Here is a 20,234-nt window from a genome sequence, read left to right on the forward strand (position 1 = left end):
TGCCCCAAGTCATACAGTTCGGAAATCCTAGCGCTGGGATTCCAGCCTGACTTTATCAGGCTCAAAGCCCATGCTTTCCCCAGCGTCCTATGCTAGAGGGAGATGGTTTAGCCAGTATGGAATACAGAGACTCTTTAAAGGCTGTCTACCCCGGGAACACATTAAGCTGCTTATTTGGCTGTGCTATTTTGCTAATTAATTTGGTACTTGCTTAAAACCAATACAAAATGATTGTGGTGAAATTTTAGAGTTTCCAGAGGAGAGATTGTTTACATTTGGCGCCAGCGAGGGAGAGGAAAAGAGATGGAGGAGAAAGCAGGCAGAGGCCTTCACTGTATTGCCACGTGCCTGGTTTTCAAATTAGACATTCCAAAGTCTTCCATCAGGGCGGTTTGGTGTATCCGTCTAGGCAGTTTTCCACTGCTTGGAAAAGACACAAAAGCTTTTGTTCATCATGAAAGAATTTTCTCGTTCCCACCTACAGTAATTGCCAAGAATGAAATCTGTTACAGTCATTCCAGAGAAGAATGATTGCCTTTCTTTGCCTAACGCCACGTAGTCGATTCAGGGCCAGCTTGAGCCGTTGCAGAGTCCCCAGCTGCCGGTGGGGGGCAGCGACGCTGTGGCTTAAGAGTTTCCTTTTAGCTCAGTTCTGTCTGGGGATGGTCCAGGGTGCTCCAGCCACCATAAAGAACTGTGTGCTTTTGGACAGGGCCATACACCTCCCGTGCTTTTCAGATGTGAAATCCGAAATCCACATAGAAGGGATTTGCTCTGTGTCCGGCACACCGCCAGTTAGTGGTAGAACTGGGACTTGAACCCAGATCTCCTCACTTTGGTGGGAAAACTGAACGGAATCAGACCTCACTGAGGAATGTTGAAGGATGCAGCTAATCATATGTGCTAGATAAACTGTCAGGGGAAACCGGAGGAGGACCTGATAAGGAACTGGGGAGAACAAAACGTCAAAGTAAGCCTGATCGTTATGGAAAAGAGTAGGTCAGAGTAACTACCGTCAAGGCCACTACTAATGTAAATTGAATATCTGCTGCTTACCGAACGTTGGATGATGTAACACAACTGTAGCTTTAATTCCATATAAATAGAGCTGAAAATCCACTACAGCTTTTGGAGCCCCTGGCTAGCTCCAAAGGGTGTGCATTCAGGGCATTCGCTCTTTTCAACAGTACAATCAGCTCATTCTATACCTAGGGATCCGTGGGCTCCTTTGGGCCTCAACTTTTTTTTTTCTTCTCCTCCAACACGTCCTGGCCAGTTCATTGCCCTGCAGATGGCCTTTTCACTAATTGCCTGTTTTCTGTTAAGGACCTGCGAGATTTTTCAGGTAAATGAGGGAGGGGTCCCATGGAAAGAAAACATAACCAAACATATCTTGCCCCACTTTCCCAGCCCGAGGTGTTCTCTCAGTCCCATCATCTGTGAGTTGGGAATAATATTTCTGGTTTTTCGGGTGCCTACCATCCCTTGCTGGATACTGGGGAGTCCTCACTCATGCAAGAATTTTTGGACATTGGGACAAAAGACACATAGGCGCTCACATGTGTTGTGGTAGGGTGAAAAAACAGCTCCTTGAGACATCGGGTCCTCCATAATCCCTGGAACCTGTGTTGCCTTATTGGAAGAAAACGTCTTTAGAGATGTGAGGAAGTGAAGGATCTTGAGATGAGGACATTATCCTGGATTATGTGGGTGGGCTCTCATTGCTGTCACATGTATCCTTATAAGAGGGACACAGAGAGAAGGTGATATGAAGATGGACCAGAGAGAGATTCGAAGGTGCTATTTTTGAGAATTGGAGAGATGTGGCCACCAGCCAAGGAATGCCAGCAACTGCTAGAGACGGAAAGGGGCTAAGAACAGATTGTTCTCTGGAGGCTCCAGAGGCAGTGTGGTCCTGCTGACACCTTAATTTCAGACAATTTCAGACAAGTGAAACTGACTCTGGACTCCAGACTCCAGAACTGTGAGGACAGACATTTCTGTTGTTTACATCACTGAATTTCTGGTACTTTCTTAGAGCAGCTGCAGGAAACTAGTACAGTTGATTACTCACATGATAACCTGCACAAGGATTCCCCAAGGAGAAGGGCTCAGGTTCCCTTTTGTGGGGAACAACAGCATTGGGTGCTTGTTGTCATGAGGGGTGGAGATGGAGTGGGGGTTCATGCATGGACGTGGGGCCGTTCATGGTTGGAAATTCCCGGTGATGCCCAAGGACAGAGCACCTGACTGGTGCAGATATGGGGCAGAAAGGAAAAAAGGAGGGATGGGGCTTGAAAGCTCTCAGCTGCCCAAAATCAAAAAGTGGTTAGAGGCTTCATTTCCAATGACCATAAGGTTGTTGTGTGTCAAGTTAAAAGAGTAAAGCCTTTAGAACAGGGCTCGGGGAACACTGCTCAGCACAAATGAGTTGCTAATAAATATTACCCATTATTACTTTTTACCATTTTGAATTCACTTCCCTTTTCAGTTTCCCAAGCCAGTATTGGAGTCCTCATGAGTCTGGTTCTGAAACTCCCCATTCCCGCTACACTTCCTCTCCAGGGTGATTGCATCAATCCCTATGCCTTTCAGTGATACTCAAATTGACCTCTGCCAAGGACCTGTCCCCAAGCTCCAGCCTGCAAGATCTGATTCCCTACTCACCATCTCTCCATGGAGCCCTGACAGGCATCTCAGGCTCCACGGGTCTCCTAAACCCTCGGGGTCTTTCCCTGCAAACCCCCTGCTCTCCAGGCTCCCCACCTGATGCAGTCACACTGCCACCCTTCCTGTTGTTCCAGCCAGGAACCTGGAAGTTACCCATGGCGCCCTGCAACCACTCCAACCATCCCCAAGCTCAGCTGATTCCATCTCCTCTCCATCCCCACCAGCTACTCCATTTCAGCCCCTTAAAGTGCACCGGGCCTGGAAACTCCATCTGAAGTCCCCAAGGAGACCCGCACACCAGCTCACATCTCGGTGTAAGTGGTCCTGGCTATATTTTAGAATCACTTGGCTTTGTTTTTTAAATTATTAGGCCCTGCCCCAGACAGAGATGGTCAGAATCTCTAGGGTGGGGCTCAGACATCAGAAACTTTTAATCTTAGGTGATTCCAAATGCAGCCAAGGTGGAGGACCACTGTGTTGGACTTGAGGTGAGAAGCTGGACCCTGATGCCAGAGCAAATAAACAGAGGAGATGATGGACTTTAGCACCGGGTTAGTGCCACACGCTTTCCCAGCAGCCTGCAGTTCTGGCTGTGGTGGCCCAACAGTAAACAAACACCCTTTTTCTTTTCTTTCTTTCTTTTTTTTTTTTTTTTAATTTCGATAGTGTTTTATTTTTTTAAATTTTTTAAAATTGTGGTTAAAAAACACAAAACATCAAATTGGCCATCAATCATTTTTAAGTGTATAGTTCAGTTGTATTAACAATATCATATTGTTGTATAACAGATTCCTAGAATGTTTTCATCTTGCACAACTGAAATCCTATCCCTATCGAATAGCAATTCCCCCTTCTACCCTCCCCACATCCCCTGGCAACCACCATTCTACTTTCTGTCTCTACGATTTCAACAACTCTAAGTACCTCCCAGAAGTGGAATCCCACAGTATTTATCTTTTTGTGCCTGGCTTATTTCACTTAGCGTAATGTCCTCAGGGTTCCATGTTGTAGAATGGTTCAGAATTTCCTTCCTTTGTAAGGCTGAGTAATATTCCATTGTAGGTATACTGACTGCCAACCAGTTGTCCAAAGTAGTTCTAACAGTTTACACTTCCTCCAGCAGAATGTGAGAGTTACGGTTGCCATGGAGATATTCTCAAGGGGGTTAAGGTCAGTGAGTTCTCTATGGTAAGTATAAAATGTTCTGTTTAGATTTAAAGAGTAAGTATATTCTGGATGATCTTGGGGACCTGACATAAGTGAATTGTGTTACCTTGTCTGCTTCAGCATTGGTTTTGGTGATGGTGATGAATGGAAATGGCAGTGTTTCTCAGTCTTGAGACGATGGGACATATTCTCAAGAATCCACAAATATATTCTTGGGGTCTTCATATTTTCATGTTTGAAAATCACCATTTATTTTATTTAATCCTTACAATCATCTTATAAGGTAGGTACTATTACTAACCCTGTTTTACAGATGAGGAAACAGAATCAGAAAGGGGAAATGATTCACCTAAGGTCACACAGCTCGTGAGTGGTACAGTCAAGACTCAGAACCAGGTCTGATTGCAAAGCATTTTTTGATTATAAAGCACTAACTAGTAAACTACCTTCATGAGGGCAGTTCTTATTCATCCTTTTCCAAATAGCTTTATTGAGATATAATTCATATACCATACAATTCACCTATTTATAGTGTACAATCGTTGCCTTAATATATTCACAGGGTCCTGCAACCTTCACCTCAATCAATTGTAGAATATTTTCATGATGACCCAAAGAAACTCTACATCCCATAGTCATCACCTTCCAATCTGTCTGACTAGCCTTAAGCTGCCACTAATATCTTTTGTGCTTATAGATTTGCGTATTGTGGATATTTCATATAAATGGAATCATATAATATATAGTCCTTTGCAACTGGCTTCTTTCATTTAGCATGTTTTCAAGGTTTATACATGTTATAGCATGTATTAGAATTCCATTTATTTTATGGCCAAATAATATTGCACTGTATGGATATACCTCATTTATTTATCCATTCACCAGTTGATGGACATTTGAGTTGTTTCCACCTTTTGACTATTGTGAACAATGCTGCTATGAACATTTGTGTACAAGTTTTTGTGTGGACGTAGTTTTCATTTCTCATGGATATATGCCTAGGAGCAGAATTCCAGGGTCAGCTGGTAACTCTATGTTTAGCTTTTTGGGGACTGCCAGACTTTTTCCAACCACTGCACCATTTTACATTTCCACAGGCAGGGTATGAGGGTTCCAATTTTCTACAACCTCACCAATACATGTTATTATCTTACTTTTTAATTATTTCTATCTTAGTGGGTGTGAAGTGATATCTCATTTTGGTTTTGATTTGCATTTCTCTGATGGCTAATAAGGTTGAATATCTTTTTATATGCTTATTGACCCTTTGTATATCTTCTTTGGACGAGTGCCTTTCAGGTCTTTTGACCACTTTAAATTGGGTTGTCTTTTTATTGTTGAGTTGAAAGAGTTCTTTTATATATTCTGGATAAATTTCCCTTATGGATTTATGACGTACAAAATTTTTCTCCTGTTCTATGCATCCACTTCTGTCTCTTCACTTTCTTTTTTTTTTTTTTGAGAGAGAGAGAGAGAGAGAGAGAGAAAACACATAAGGGAGGGGGCAGAGGGAGAGGGAGAGAGAGAGAACCTCAAGCAGACTCCAGTGGACATCCAGTTGTCAAAGCACCATTTGTTGAAATAACCATTATTTCCCATTGAATGTTCTTGGCACTTTTCTCAAAAACAAATGTGTCTTTAGCTATATGGGCTTATTTCTGGATTCTCACTTCTATTGCACTGATCTGTGGGTCTACCCTTATGCCAGTACCACACTGTTTTGACTGTTGATAAAGGCAGTAATTTCATACTATAGAATAGAAAACTGAGGAGATCTACAAAGACACTGGGAAAAAAAGATGGGTGGGATGGGACAGTTTCCTGGTAGTAGCCAAGAAGTGAATGGCCTTCAAGGTGCATAAGAGAAAACTGTTGAAAAGAAGTGGGGTGATGAGCATCTCCATAGAAAAATACAGTCACATTATCTTGGAAGCATTTTAGGTAAGACATCCAAAATATTAGGCAATGCTGAAAGATGGGAGAGAAGAGAATGAAACAAGGAATGAGATTGGCTATAGGGCAGGACTTGGAGGAAACACCTTCTGCCTGCCAAGTGTGCAGATGATGAGAAAGGTTGGCGGGTCAGTTCAGAAAAGCTCTTGAAGGGGTTGTTGAGAAAATGCCCACTCTCTCCAATCAGAGCATCTTGGTTTACCCAGCGCCCCCACCCCCCAGGGAGGAGCCAAGAGTGGTGCTTTGTGATGTCTAAGCTACCACCCACCTGCCCATATCCCCTAGCTGAACAAACAAAGCCAAAGGGTGTGGCTCCTCATTGTACTGGTAAGGGGTATTTTACAGTCTGGTCAGGAGCTCTGGAGAAGACCACTGGGAGGCTTCAACATGGCTAAAGTTACCAGGAAGCCAGAGAAAGCTAGCACAGTTATGGAACAACCAACCCTAAGCACAAAACAATTAACTCAAAGCACAAAAAGAAAGAAGAGGAAGAGCCAGCGTCGACCCAGATCCATAGGTAGTGGCAAGGTAAGACCACCTCACTCAGGTGCCTCCTCTTCTTTCCCATTGATTCCCCTCCCCCAAGATTCCCACCCTTTCCTTATCTGGCATAAAACCCCTCATTAGCCTTTGCCCCTCCTCATGAATCCTTCCTTTCCATTCAGTCCCCCATCTTCTTCTAACCTATTGCCCTTCTGGAATCACCCTGTTTGCCCTTCCAGGTGAAGAAGATGCAGAGGGGAATAAAAAGACTGCTTCATACAAGTTCAAGAAAAAAATCCTCTCGTTCTAGTACAAAAAGTCCAAGAAAGGTGAAGAGAGTGAAAAAGGCCAAGAAATTTCGGCCTTTAGCAAATATTGAATAGTAGCCTAAGTCCAAGGCACTAAGGCCAGGGCTGAAAGACCCTACAATGGCATATCACCATCCTACAAGGTATGACACCATCCTGGAACAGAGATGGTGGTGATTAAAATGAAATCAACAACTTTTGAGAAGCCCCTTATTCCAGGAGATGTGTGTGCGTGTGTGTGTGTGTGTGTGCACGCGCGCGCGCACGCAGGTTCTCTGATCATGAAGAACAAGGGAAAGAAGGGAAGAGACAGGTTGTGAGAAGGGAGAAGGAGAGGTTCTGGACAGTTGGGGGCTACAGTGACAGGTCCACAGTTAGCCAGACATTATTGATAAAGAGTGGTTGAGGACTGAACATTGAAGACAAACTTCCATTCTTAACATTTAACCCATAGGCAAGAAGGAAAAAGTGCTTGGTGTGTGTGTGTGTGTGCATGTGCGTGTGTGTATGTGTGTGCATGTGAGAGAGAGAGAGAGACAACATCAGTGTTTAGATTGCCAGAACCTGAATGGGGAGAGGTGTGATGGGTGTTGGGTAAAAGGGTCACCCCCTAATAAAAGGTAGACAAAGAAACTACCTTTAGGCCACCTACTTCATAGCAGTGTTTGATTTCCCCCACAGTATGCAGGAAACAATAAATGCCCTCAGAAGAACCCTAAATGCATTCTAATGAAAGTTATTGACAGCACTCCCAAGGACTAAAATGGTGTTTAGATGCCACAAACCCAATACAAATGAGGTCCCTTTCTTGCTAAGAAAATTTGGGATGGAGCAGTGTCCTATCAGGTTAAGGAAACCTTTGTCCAATCATTAGCTGACCCTTAAGCTAAAAGAAGAGATACTTTAGTGGCTACACACAACAAAGAATAAAAACTTTACGGAATTCGTTCAGCAAAGTCACCAAACCACCAAACAACAACATATCCCAATAAGTGGATATCCACATTCAATGAAGGAAATTCAACCCCTCCCTCATACCATATATAAAAAATAAATCAAAGACCTAAATATAAGAGCTAAAACTATTTAACTCTTAGAAGAAAACATAGGGGTAGATTTTCATGACCTTGGACTAGGCAATGGTTTCTTTTATATGACACCAAAAGCACAAGCAACCAAAGAAAAAAATAGATAAATTAGATGTCATCATGATTAAAATCTCTGGTTAATTGTAATTAAAATCTTTGGAGAAAATATTTTCAAGTCATATGTCTGATAAGGATCTAGTATTCAGAATATATAAATGACTATTTAAACTCAATAAAAAAAAAGATACGTCAATTAAGAAATGGCTAAAGAGGGATGCCTGGGTTGCTCAGTTGGTTAAGCATCTGCCTTCAGCTCAGGTCATGATCCCAGAATCCTGGGATCGAGCCCCGCCTTGGGCTCCCTACTTCTCCCTCTCCCTCTCCTGCTCCCCCTGTTTGTTCTCTCTCTCTGTCAAATAAATAAATAAAATCTTAAAAAAAAGAAATGGGTAAAGGATTTGAATAGCTATTTCTCCAAAAACATACAATAAAGACAGTGAACTCATGAAAAGATGCTCAAGATCACTAGGCATCAGGAAAATGAAAATCAAAACCGCAGTTAGGTACCATTTCTAGACATTTCTAAACACAATTAGACACCCACTAGGATGGCTGTAACTTTTTTTTTTAAATGGAAAATAACAACTGCTGGTGAGGATATAGAGAAATTGGAACCCTCAAGCATTGCTCTTTGTAATGTAAGTTGGTGCAGCCAAAGTGAAAACTAGTTTGGCCTTTCCTCAAAATGTTACATATAGAGTGGCTATATGACCCAGCAAATCCAGTCCTATGTATCTGAGAAAATGGAAAACATATGGCCACGCAAAGACTTGTACACAAGTGTTCATAGCAGCACTAGTCATAATAGTCAAAAAGTAAAAACAACCCAAACATCCATCAATTGAAGAACAAGTAAACAAATTGTGATCTGTCCATACAATGGAATATTATTCAGCCATTAAAAGCAGTGATGTACTCATACATGTGACAACATGGATGACCCTTGAAGACATGATGCTAAGCGAAAGAAGCCAGACAAAAAGACCACATACTATATGAATTCATTCATATTATATGTCCAGAAAAAGGAATCCTTCACAGGCAGAAAGTAGATTAGTGTTGCTTAGAACTGGAGTGGGAGAGGGATGAAAGAGGGTGGAGGGGATGACAGCTAAAGGGTACAGGGTTTCTTTTTGAGGTGATGAAAATCAAAACCAACTGGGGTGCTGGTCGCCTGGATCTGAATATGTTAAAAACCATTGAATTGTCCACTTTAAATAGGTGAATTTTATGGTCTGTGAATTACATCTCAAGGAAGCTGTTAAAAAATCAACAGGAACCCTCAGTTTGTTTCCTATATGGTTGCTGGAGGGGAGGTGGGTGGGGGGATGGGGTAACTGGGTGATGAGCATTAAGGAGGGCATGTGATGTAATGAGCACTGGGTGTTATATGCAACTGATGGATCACTAAACTCTACCTCTGAAACTAATAGTACACTATGTTAATTGAATTTAAATATAAAATAAAATAAAAAATCAATAGGAAAAAATCTTTGGCAAGAGTATACTCTACTGATTTAGAGTCTTGTGCCAAGGTTCTGGTACGTCTAGACCGACAGTCCCACTGGACTGTTTCCAATGGGGAAAGAAGGCATTTCCAACAAGGAAATTGGGGTGCTATTACCAAAAGATGGAGGGATGGATGCTTAAACCCCTCCCAAGAATTATAATTTTACTTGCAGTAAAATCCTAACATATTACCATGGACTGCCAGGCCCTAGATGACCTGTTACCGCCTGCCTCTCCAATGTCACTCTTTCTTTTCCTCCTTCACCTCCTTGCTGTTCCTCAGACAACCTAAGCTTGTTCCTGCTTCAGTACATTTTTATCAGTTGTTTCCTCTGCCTGCAATGCTTTTCCTCCAGGTCTTTGCAGGGCTTCCTCCTTCTCATCATTTAGTTCTCAGCTCAAAGGTTATCTCAAGAGATGCTTTCTCTGCCTACCCTCCCTCCAGTTGCTACTTTGTCTTCATAGTCATTTGTCATTATTTGATAACATTTCTATTATGCTTCTGTGTTTACTTCTGTCTACCCTTCTCCCTTGATAGAATGTAAATCTCATGAGATCAGCGACCATGTTTGTTCCATCCGTCATGATAGTCCCAACATCCAGCATGGGGTTTAGCACATGGTACAATCTCAGGAAGTGTCTGTTAAATGCACAAGTAATTTAAAAACCCCAAATTTACTGAAATGAACTTTCTACACCATACGCTATCACCTTTTTTGGACATGGGCAATGGAAGGGAAGATGGGTGGTGAACAGAACCCTAGGGAGAGGAAAAATTAGGACTTTCAGAGCTTGATCATAATTGTTGTATGGAGTGATAGTACCAGAATTTCCCGAAATCCATAAAGAGTAGAAATCGGTGCTCTGAATGGGACCTAGACAGCCATTCTCTGGAATGCTGTAGCCCACCACCTTCTCTCCCTCTTTATTTTCACGCTGTCAGGTATCATCCTCTGTCTCTGTCTCATTAAGATCCTGGCAGCTATATGTTTCTTTGTTCCTGAAAGCACCCATCCACATCACTGTGCATGGGTCAACTCTAATTCCTCTCCCTCTTCAAAATCTTTCCAGTTCGTGTTGCCGGGTGTCAGCATGCCCCCAAACTTGTTTGCCATCCCTCTCTTGGAGGCATCTGTCTTCTGTAAGCTTCTACTGCAACAGAGTCCGAGTGTCTAGGGCAGTCTTTGAAATGGTTACTTGTGCATGGCTCAGAGGCTCCAGCCAAGCTGAGAAAGGCAATACAAGAAGGTGTGTGACAGATGACAGATTGCTGCTGCTGAGTTGGTCCTGATTCCCTGGCCAGCCCTTGGTGCTGAGTGAATGAGTATCATATGTCCCACCTGCACCAAGGGAATTGCAACACAGAAGCACACAAATTCATGTCTCCCTGCATTGCACTGCTTTGCTATCAGCAGCTTGCTCATGCATGAATAAACAGAGTTGCTGGCTCTGCTCAAACCAGGCAGCTCATTGTGAAGGTGGGAATGGTGTCTATTCTGGGAGGAACTTCAGGCCATCCACACAACTAGAGGAATGACTACTTAGCAATGGTCTTGGTGTTTATAACCATTTAAAGACACATTGCCTTTTTTTCATTCATTGTTTTATTACATTTACAACTTTTATCCACATACTGTTTTATTACATAATTGTGGCCTTGCTATGAATATATATTTTTGTTCTGCTTTTTTAATATTGTTACATAGACATTTTCTATTACATATAATTTGTAAACCTATCATCAAGGTTGTATAATATTCCATCTAGTATAGTGGTTTTCAACCAGGGGCAGTATTGTCCCCCAGGGGATATTTGACAATGTTTGGAGACATTTTTTTAATGGAGGTATAATTGACATATAACATTATATTACTTTCAGGCATACAACATAATGATCAATATTTGTATATATTGCGAAATGATCTCCACAGTAAGTCTAGTTACCATCCATCACCACAAAAAATTACCAAAAGATTATTATTTTTTGTTGTTGTTGTGATGAAGACTTTTAAGTTTTACTCACTTAGCAACTTTCAAATATGCAATACAGTTTTATTAACTATAGTCACCATACTGTACATTATATCCCCAGGACTTATTTATTTTATAACTGGAAGTTTGTATGTTTTGAAATGGGTGAAGGGAATCAAAAGGTACAAACTTACAGTTCTAAAATAAAGGGGTATTGCTTTTGGATGCAACCAGTGAGGAGAGTCCGGAGCCAGGAGGTCCTTACCCCAAAATAGGCTTCCCCCATCCCAGCCACTGGGCCTTGGAGACCCATAGACAGCCCTGTTAAACCTTAGGTGTACAGATGAGATTGTGGGAATGTAGGTTGAAATCTGATCTGGGAAGAGAAGACAGGAAAGTGGAGGTAAACAGTAGCCCAGTTTTGCAAGGCCCAACACCGAGGCATTCCCTCTGAGTTTGCCCCCCCACCCTTTGCCTTGATGGAAATGAATTAATTTGGTCATCCTGCCCTGGTGCCCATTTCTGTCTTCAGTGTTGGAGAGGAGTCCACGGAGGAGCAAGGCTTCCTGTGGGCAAGTCCTTGGGGCCACTGGCCATTAGTTCTCCTCTATCTTTCTCCCCGTAAGGATTTAGCAGGCTTAGTACCACACTTAGATCCATGCGAGAAGAGCCCCACTCTGGTTCCTGTGCTTTAGAGGGCCTCACTTTGCGAAGGAGACAGTGGAAACAAAGATATGTGCCTGCACAGGGCCCTTGGCCCCCTTCTAGACCACACAGTAGATACCTGAGAAGCTGAAATTCCCTGCCTGAATAGCCACAAGCCCATTTCCAGAGCCTTCATAAGCTCCTTTCCAGGGCCTGCCTTCCCGGGGACACCCACAGTTAGTGTGGGCACTTATTTGCCTGAGGGGTGGCCAGGAGGCGACTGTTTGTCTTTTGGGAAGAGTGGGGATGGAACTTAGAAGCATGGACTTGTAAGTCCACACAAGCATGTGTGAGGCGTCTCAGTGAGGGGAGAGCCCAGAGTGAGGAGAGGAGTGGGATAGTTGGCGGGTCACTTGCTGGAGGCTGGTATTCTCCATGTCACTACATTTATTTTTTTTGAGATTTTATTTATTTATTTGAGAGAGAGAGAGAGCACAAGCAGGGGTGAGGGGCAGAGGGAGAGGGAGAAGCAGACTCCCCGCTGAGCAGGGAGTCTGACACAGGGCTTGATCCCAGGACTCTGAGATCATGACCTGAGCCAAAGGCAGACACTTAACTGACTGAGTCACCCAGGTGCCCCTCCATGTCACTACATTTAGGTGTAGAATTTTGAGTCCAAGAATTTTGAACCTGGCCTTCCAGGTTGTTATGAAGGTATATTTGTTGAGGTAGAAGGATAGGACAATTTGTTAGCTGTAAAGCTTTTAGAAGAAAACATAGGAGACAATCTTCCTAACCTTGGATTAGGTAAGAATTGCATAGATATGATTTTTTAAAAAGCATAATCCATAAAAGAAGAAAAGATCATAAATTGGACTTCATCAAAATTAAACACTTATGCTCTTCCAAAAGCATTATTAAGAAAGTAAAAAGAGGGGTGCCTGGGTGGGTCAGTCATTAAGCCTCTGCCTTTGGCTCAGGTCATGGTCCCAGGGTCCTGGGATCAAGCCTCACATCGGGCTCCCTGCTCAGCGGAGAGCCTGCTTCTCCCTCTCCCACTCCTGCTCCCCCTGTTTGTTCTCTCTCTGTCAAATAAATAAATAAAATCTTAAAAAAACAATGAAAGTAAAAAGATAACCTACAGAATTGGAGACCGTATTTGCAAATAGGCCTGATAAGGAAGTTGGATCCGCAATATAAATAGAACTCTTAACGTTTCAATAATAAATAGATAACCCAACTGATTCCATTAAAAATTTCAACACAGAACGTTTATGAATGGCTAGTAAGCTCATGAAAAGCTCTTCAACATCACTTGCCATTAGAGAAATGTAAATCCAAACATGAGAGGCCACTTCACACCTATTAGAATGGCTCTAAGTTTTAGAAATGGGTAATAGGGGCACCTGGGTGGCTCCATCAGCTAGGGTCCTGATCTCAGGGTCCTGGGATCGAGCCCCACATAGGACTCCTTGCTCAGTGCGGAGCCTGCTTCTCCCTCTCCCGCTCCCCCTGCTTGTGCTCAGGTCATGGATCCTGGAGTTGAGTCCCGCGTCGGGCTCCCTGCTCAGTGGGGAGCCTGCTTCTCCCTCTCCCTCTGCCCCTCCGCCTGCTTGTGCTCCCTTTCTCTCTCTCTCTCAAATAAATAAATAAAATCCTAAAAAAAAAAAAGAATGGGAAATAACATGCTGGTGAGGATGTGGAGAAACTGGACCTCTCACACATTGCTGGTGGAGACATAAAATGGCACAGTCACTTTGGAAAATGGTTTGGCAGTTCCTCAAAAAGTTAAACCTAGAGTTACCATATGATCCAGCAAGTCCACTCCAAGGATATACCCAGAAGAATTAAAAATATTTGTCCAAACGAAAACTCATACACAAACATTTTTAGCAGCATTCATCACAGTAGATGAAACAACCTAAATGTCCATCAACTGATGAATGGATAAACAAAATGTGGCCTAACCATACAATAGGATTGGATATTATTCCTCCATAAAAAGGAATGAAGTGCAGATACAGGCTATGCCATGAATGAACCTTGAAAATATTATGCCAAGTAAAAGAATCCAAGCCCCAAATACTACATATTGCTGATTCCACTTACATGGAATGTCCAGAACGAACAAACCCATAGAGACAGAGAGCAGATCAGTGGTTGCCTAAGGTCTGGGGAAGGTTGGGGATAACATGTAGTGACCGAATGGGCACGAGAGATCCCCTCGTGGTGGGAGAAATGTTCTAAACCTCGAGAGTGCCGATGGGTGCACCAATATACATTTCCCAAAAATCATTGACTCGTACATTGAAAATGATTGAATTGTATAGTATTTAAATTATATGTCAGTGAAGCTGTTAATAAGACAAATCCTGAAACCACAGCCTCCGAACGAAGTCCTGTGGATGTGGCAAAATTGACTACCAGAGGTCTTGCGGACAAGCGCGTCACAATTTAGAATCTCTACTTCTCATGCTCATTTCAATTCTTTGTCCTCTGCTAATTGCTCATGATAACCTAGATTTCTTCCTGATCTGGGAAATAAGCTTGGGACAGCGTCTGACTGCTGAAGCTGTTACTTTTAAGAAAACTTCATCCTCTCCCCACCTCTTTGCATCATTAAAGCCACACAAACCCTGCGCCTATTAAAAAGCGAAGACAGCTGAACTTGCGGCATCACGTGTGACAAGGGTCACGGCCCCAGCTCGGCAGCAGTATGTCAAAAACCTTGGTTTTGGTCTTTGCTTTCAGGAGTCAGCGTGGGGAGCTGGCAGTCGGCAAGTTGTCTATGATCAGCCCCTCTAGAATGCTTATTTCTTCCGACTACTCAGCCAGCCTCGGCAATCTATAGCGTCATTGTATTCTGCCACCAAGCTGTCAGCAATACAATAATGCAGACCTTCCAAATGCTTAATGTAGTCATTAGCTGTGCTGATAGCAGAAATTCGTGGATATGGTCGAGGGTTGGGGAGAAGCTATTTTTTAATCTTTTTTTTTTTTTTTAAAGATTTTATTTATTTATTTGAGACAGAGAGAATGAGAGAGAGAGAGCACATGAGAGGGGGGAGGGTCAGAGGGAGAAGCAGGCACCCTGCCGAGCAGGGAACCTGATGCGGGACTCGATCCAGGGACTCCAGGATCATGACCTGAGCCGAAGGCAGTCGCTTAACCAACTGAGCCACCCAGGCGCCCTTGGGAGAAGCTATTTTTTAAACGCAAATAGCAGAACATCTGCAGCCCTCTGCCAGGCGACCCTGTTTTCCTTTGTTTTGTAGGAGTTTGGAATGAACTCCAGAGAGGGCCGTTGAAAAATTACAGTTGGACTGAACCAACATACTCCAGCTAAAGGGGGGTCGGGGCTTGGAGGAAATGCTCTGCTTCCGGCAGTAGGCAGCAGGCACGGCAGGTGGGGGAGGCCAGGGAGGACGCCAAGCCCTTCTGCTGCCAATGTTGGGGGGTGGGGTGCGGGAGCACCTGCACTGCTGTTTTAAAGTAAAAACGCCTCCTAGCAAAGAAGACACTCCGACTTGTAGGAAGAAAGGAGTTGGAGAGAGAACAAAGGAGTCCAAAACCAGAAAAGAACATTAAGAAATCTTTGCTTAGGAACTTGATTGTGTTTTTATAGATCAGTGCTGTCCAACACGGTAGTCACTAGTCACGTGTTGCCCCTTAAATTTGAATTGATTAAATTTAATTGAATTAAAATTTCACTCCTTTAGCTATACTAGCCGCATTTCAAGTGCTTGGTAGCTCGTAGCTACTGCACTGGAGGGAGTAGGTATAGAACATTTTTGTCATCACAGAGAGCTCTTTTGAACTGCACTGTTTAATGTAGGAGAAAATGGAAAGATATTTTGTCTGGTCCCACCTGTTTATCCTATAAGCGGGAAACACTATCTGTTGAAGAAATATGATTTTATAGATTAAATTCGAGGGAAGAAACGTTGTTGATATGCATGTAGCTCCTGGCCTTCATCCAGTGGTTCTCAAACCTGGCTGTACCTTAAAATTACCTGGACAGCTTTTAAAACTCCCAATACCCAGGCTACAAAGCTGACCAATTAAATCAGAATCTCTGGGGAATGGGATTGGGCATCAGGTTTCTTTAAAAAAAACAAAACAAAACAAAACTTTGAGAATATTTTGTGTTTTAAAGAAGCATTGCAAAGATACTACAGAGTTCCCATATATCCCACACCTAGCTTCCCATATTACTAAAATCTTATGTTAGTATGGTACTTTTGTCAAAATTAATAAAGCAATATTGATGCATTACTATTATGAAGGACTATACTTCATTCAAATTTTCTTAGTTTTTACCTAATGTCCTTTTTCTGTTCCGGGATCCCATTACATTTAGTTGTTACGTCTCCTGGGGCTCCTCTGGGGTATGACAGTTTCTGAGACTTCCCTTGTTACTTATGATCTTGACAGTTTTGAGGAGTACCAGTCAGGTATTTTGTAGAATGAACCTCAGTTGTGACTTGTCTGATGTATTTCTCATGATGAGACTGAGGTTATGGGTTGTTACAAAGAAAACCATAGTCCCAAGATGAAGTCACTGATGCTAGGCCAAGTCACCAAACTAGGGCTTAATATCTAACCTAACTGTAGTTTCAACCTCCCCCAGAAATGTAGTCCTAACTGGTCAGTCAGGAGTTTTCTGGTCAGCACCAATGTGGTAATCTGTCACATGGGCCCTTGCTATTCATCTCCCAAAAGAAAGTGAGGTAATCTGCATGATAAGACTTCCTGGTCTTCCCCCTAAGGGAAGGTGATCTTGCCTGAAACAATCCTTTCTTCTCTTTTGCTAATAACTTCCTTGCCCCACCTTCCTTCCTATAAAAAACCTCCCATTTGAGTATCTCTCTAATTTGATAGATAGGATGCTGCTCAATTCATGAATTGCTTAATAAAGCCAATCAGATCTGCAAATTTACCCAGTTGGATTTTATTTTTAACAGGGTTTTGGGAGGCAGATCACAGATAAATGCCCCTTTTATCACATTTTGTCCAGGGTAGGTACAGGCTATCAATAGGACTCATCACTGTTGATGCTGACCTGGTCAAGAGAATGTTTGTTAGGATTATCTACCATAAAGCTACTCTATTTCCTCCCTTCCCATACTGTACTCTTTAAAAAAAAAATTTATTTGTTTATTTATTTGAGGGGGGAGGGGCAAAGGAAGAGGGAGAGGGAGAGAGAATCTCAAGCAGACTCCCTGCAGAGCTTGGTCTCAGGGCTCTGAGATCGTGATCAAGCCGAAATCAAGGAACTGGAGGGTATTATGCTGAGCAAAATAAGTCAATCAGAGAAAGACATGTATCATATCATCTCACTGATATGCAGAATTCTTAATCTCAGGAAACAAACTGACGGTTGCTGGAGTGGTGGGGGGTGGGAGGGATGGGGTGGCTGGGTGATAGACATTGGGGAGGGTATGTGCTATGGTGAGTGCTGTGATTTGTGTAAGACTGATGAATCACAGACCGGTACCTCTGAAACAAATAATACATTATATGTTAAAAAAAAAAAAAAAAAGAGTGGGGGAAGGGGAAAAAGAAGGGGGGGGAATCGGAGGGGGAGATGAACCATGAGAGACTATGGACTCTGAGAAACAAACTGAGGGTTCTAGAGGGGAGGGGATGGGGGGATGGGTTAGCCTGGTGATGGGTATTAAGGAAGGCACATACTGCATGGAGCACTGGGTGTTATACGCAAACAATGAATCATGGAACTCTATATCAAAAACTAATGATGTAATGTATGGTGATTAACATAACATAAAAAAAAAAAAGAGTCAGATGCTTAACTGACTGAACCACCCAGGAACCTCTCCCATACTGTACTCTTTGGAAGGAAGTCCCTATGCCCAGCTTGTATTTAAGGAATGGGCATTTACGCTCCACCACTTTGAGGGGGGAATGTTTATATAAATTATTTGGAATTCTACTACACGGGAGATTTATTTCTTCTCTCCCACTTATTTATTTATTCAATCGTATGATTATATAATATGCACTCGTGTACATTTATTTTACACTTCGGTTTGTAATCCAATAAGTTATCTTATTGTTCATTGTTCCATCTCTGCCTATTGAGAGCTCTTTCAGTCCGTGTGTGTATCCCTTTGACATAATTCTGTCAATGTAGGGGTTTTCTTTTGACCACTTCCTTGCTGTACAAGGTGTTCTAGGATCATCTTATATATATCCTGACCTATTCCTAGAATCAGCCATTTCTCCAAGGAGCCCTGGTTCCTTTTATTGGAGAATGGTAAGACCAAGAGCTGGGTATTAAGTGTACTCATTGCTATTGGGGTGTTCTTGCTTCTAGTTCCTCAGCTGACAGAACAAAGAAATATATGCGTATGTACTAACTTGAGTATATACACATACACACACATCTGTAAATATTTCTATAAGTAACCATCTGTATATATATTAAAGTGAACATGGATTCGTACTGATGTAGCCAACTCTCCATTACCACATGAATCATTCTAGCTTTCTCCGCTTGCTAATCTGTACTTCCCATGCCGACAGTGAGAAACCTGGCTCCCACTGTTGCCATCCATTTACTTGGTTGTTCAATTCCAGTATACATGTATAGTGATATCAGACTTGCTAATGTGTAACCATCACCACAGTCAACTTTAGATTATGTTCATCACCTGAAGAAAAAAACCCTCTGTCTTTTAGCTATCACTCCCATACACCCTGTCCCCACCCGCCCCCCAGAACTAAGCCACTACTAATACATTTTCTGTCTATGGATCCCTGTTCTAGACTTTCAGATGAATGTTATCCTCATCTTTACTCCTCTATACATAGTGTCCTCCCCCTCTCTCTTTCTGCCTCTGTCTCTCTCCCTTTCTCTGATTATAGATATGATATATATCATATATATATTTCTTTTTCATATATTTTACTGCCTTATTGCAATAGGTAAGATCTCCAGTACAGTGTTAAACAGAAGTGCTGGGGGTAGATGTCTTTGCTTAGGGGGAAAGCACTCAGTCCTTCAGTATTAAATATGATGTTAATTTAGTATTTTTTAAAAAACATGTCCTTTATTAGATTGAGGAAGTTTCCTTCTATTCCTAGTTTGTTGACAGATTTAATCATGAATGGATGTTGAAAATTTTAAAAGATTTTATTATTTATTTATTTATTTATTTATTTATCTATCTATCTATCAGAGAGAGAGAGGGAGCACAAGCAGGGGGAGTGGCAGTCAGAGGGAGAAGTAGGCTCCCTGCTGAGCAAGGAGCCCAATGCAGAACTCGATCCCAGGACCCTGGGATCATGACCTGAGCTGAAGGCAGATGCTTAACCAACTGAGCCACCCAGGCGTCCCTGGATGTTGAATTTTTTAATAACCTTTTCTCTTTCTATTGAGATGGTCACATGAATTTTCTTGATTCTCTTAAAATGGTAAATTACATTAACTAATTTTTGAATGTTAACTCTACTTTGCATTCGGGTGTAAACTCCTTTTGGTTCTGATATACTGTCTTTTTTTTCATGCTTTTGGATTTGATTGAATAAGTTTTTTTAAGAGTTTTTACAGCTATATTCAGGGAGGATATCCACCTGTAGTTTTCTTTCTTAAAAAAAAAAATCTTTATCTGGTTTGGGTTTAAGAATAATACTGGGGGCACCTGGGTGGCTCAGTCGGTTAAGTGTCTGACTCTTGATTTTGACTCAGATCATGATCTCAGGGTCATGAGATCGAGCCCCATGTTAGGCTCCATGCTCAGTGGGGAGTATGTTTGGGATTCTCTCTCCCCTTCTCCCTCTGCCCCTCCCTGCACTTGCATGCCCTCTCACTCTCTCTCTCTAAAATAAATAAATAAATCTTTTTAAAAAAAGAGTAATACTGGCTTCATAGAATGAGTTGGGAGGTTGCTCCTCCTACTTAATTTTCTGGAAGTGTTTGAATAGAATTTTTAAAACATATTTCCTAGAATTTACCTCTGAAGGCTATCTGGGCCAGAGGTTTTCTTTGTGGAAGGTTTTTTTTTTTTTAAGATTTTATTTATTTATTTGACAGAGCGAGAGATAGCGAGAGCAGGAACACAAGCAGGGGGAGAGGGAGAGGGAGAAGCAGGCCTCCTGCTGAGCAGGGAGCCCGATGTGGGGACTCGATCCCAGGACCCTGGGATCATGACCTGAGCCAAAGGCAGACGCTTAACGACTGAGCCACCCAGGCGCCCTGTGGAAGGTTTTTAACAAGTATTTGATTTCTTTAATATGCTCAGAACTTTTCAGGTTATGTATTTCTTATTGGTTGAGGCTTGGTAGTCTGTCTTTCAAGAATTTGTCCATCTCATCCAAGTTGTCATACTTATTGGCATAAAGTTATTCCTAATATCAT

General features: G+C 42.3%; 1 protein-coding gene across 1 annotated transcript; it reads left to right on the forward strand.

Annotated features, from left to right (window-relative positions):
• Positions 1-6,177: 6,177 nt before the first annotated feature.
• LOC123323371 (spermatid nuclear transition protein 3-like) lies at positions 6,178-6,656 on the forward strand. The gene is made up of 2 exons (XM_044911517.1): positions 6,178-6,318; positions 6,513-6,656. Exons 1-2 carry the CDS (start codon positions 6,178-6,180, stop codon positions 6,654-6,656), a joined length of 285 nt encoding a protein of 94 aa, XP_044767452.1.
• The last annotated feature ends 13,578 nt before the right edge of the window (positions 6,657-20,234 follow it).

This window comes from Neomonachus schauinslandi, chromosome X (assembly GCF_002201575.2).
Source record: "Neomonachus schauinslandi chromosome X, ASM220157v2, whole genome shotgun sequence".
In the NCBI taxonomy this organism is placed as follows: domain Eukaryota; kingdom Metazoa; phylum Chordata; class Mammalia; order Carnivora; family Phocidae; genus Neomonachus; species Neomonachus schauinslandi.

Bases quoted from the DNA above. Each gene is read 5' to 3' on its own strand.
- LOC123323371 (XM_044911517.1), top strand. From the start codon at position 6,178: ATGGCTAAAGTTACCAGGAAGCCAGAGAAAGCTAGCACAGTTATGGAA. The intron at 6,319-6,512 runs GTAAGACCACCT...TTGCCCTTCCAG, and splicing joins GATCCATAGGTAGTGGCAAG to GTGAAGAAGATGCAGAGGGG.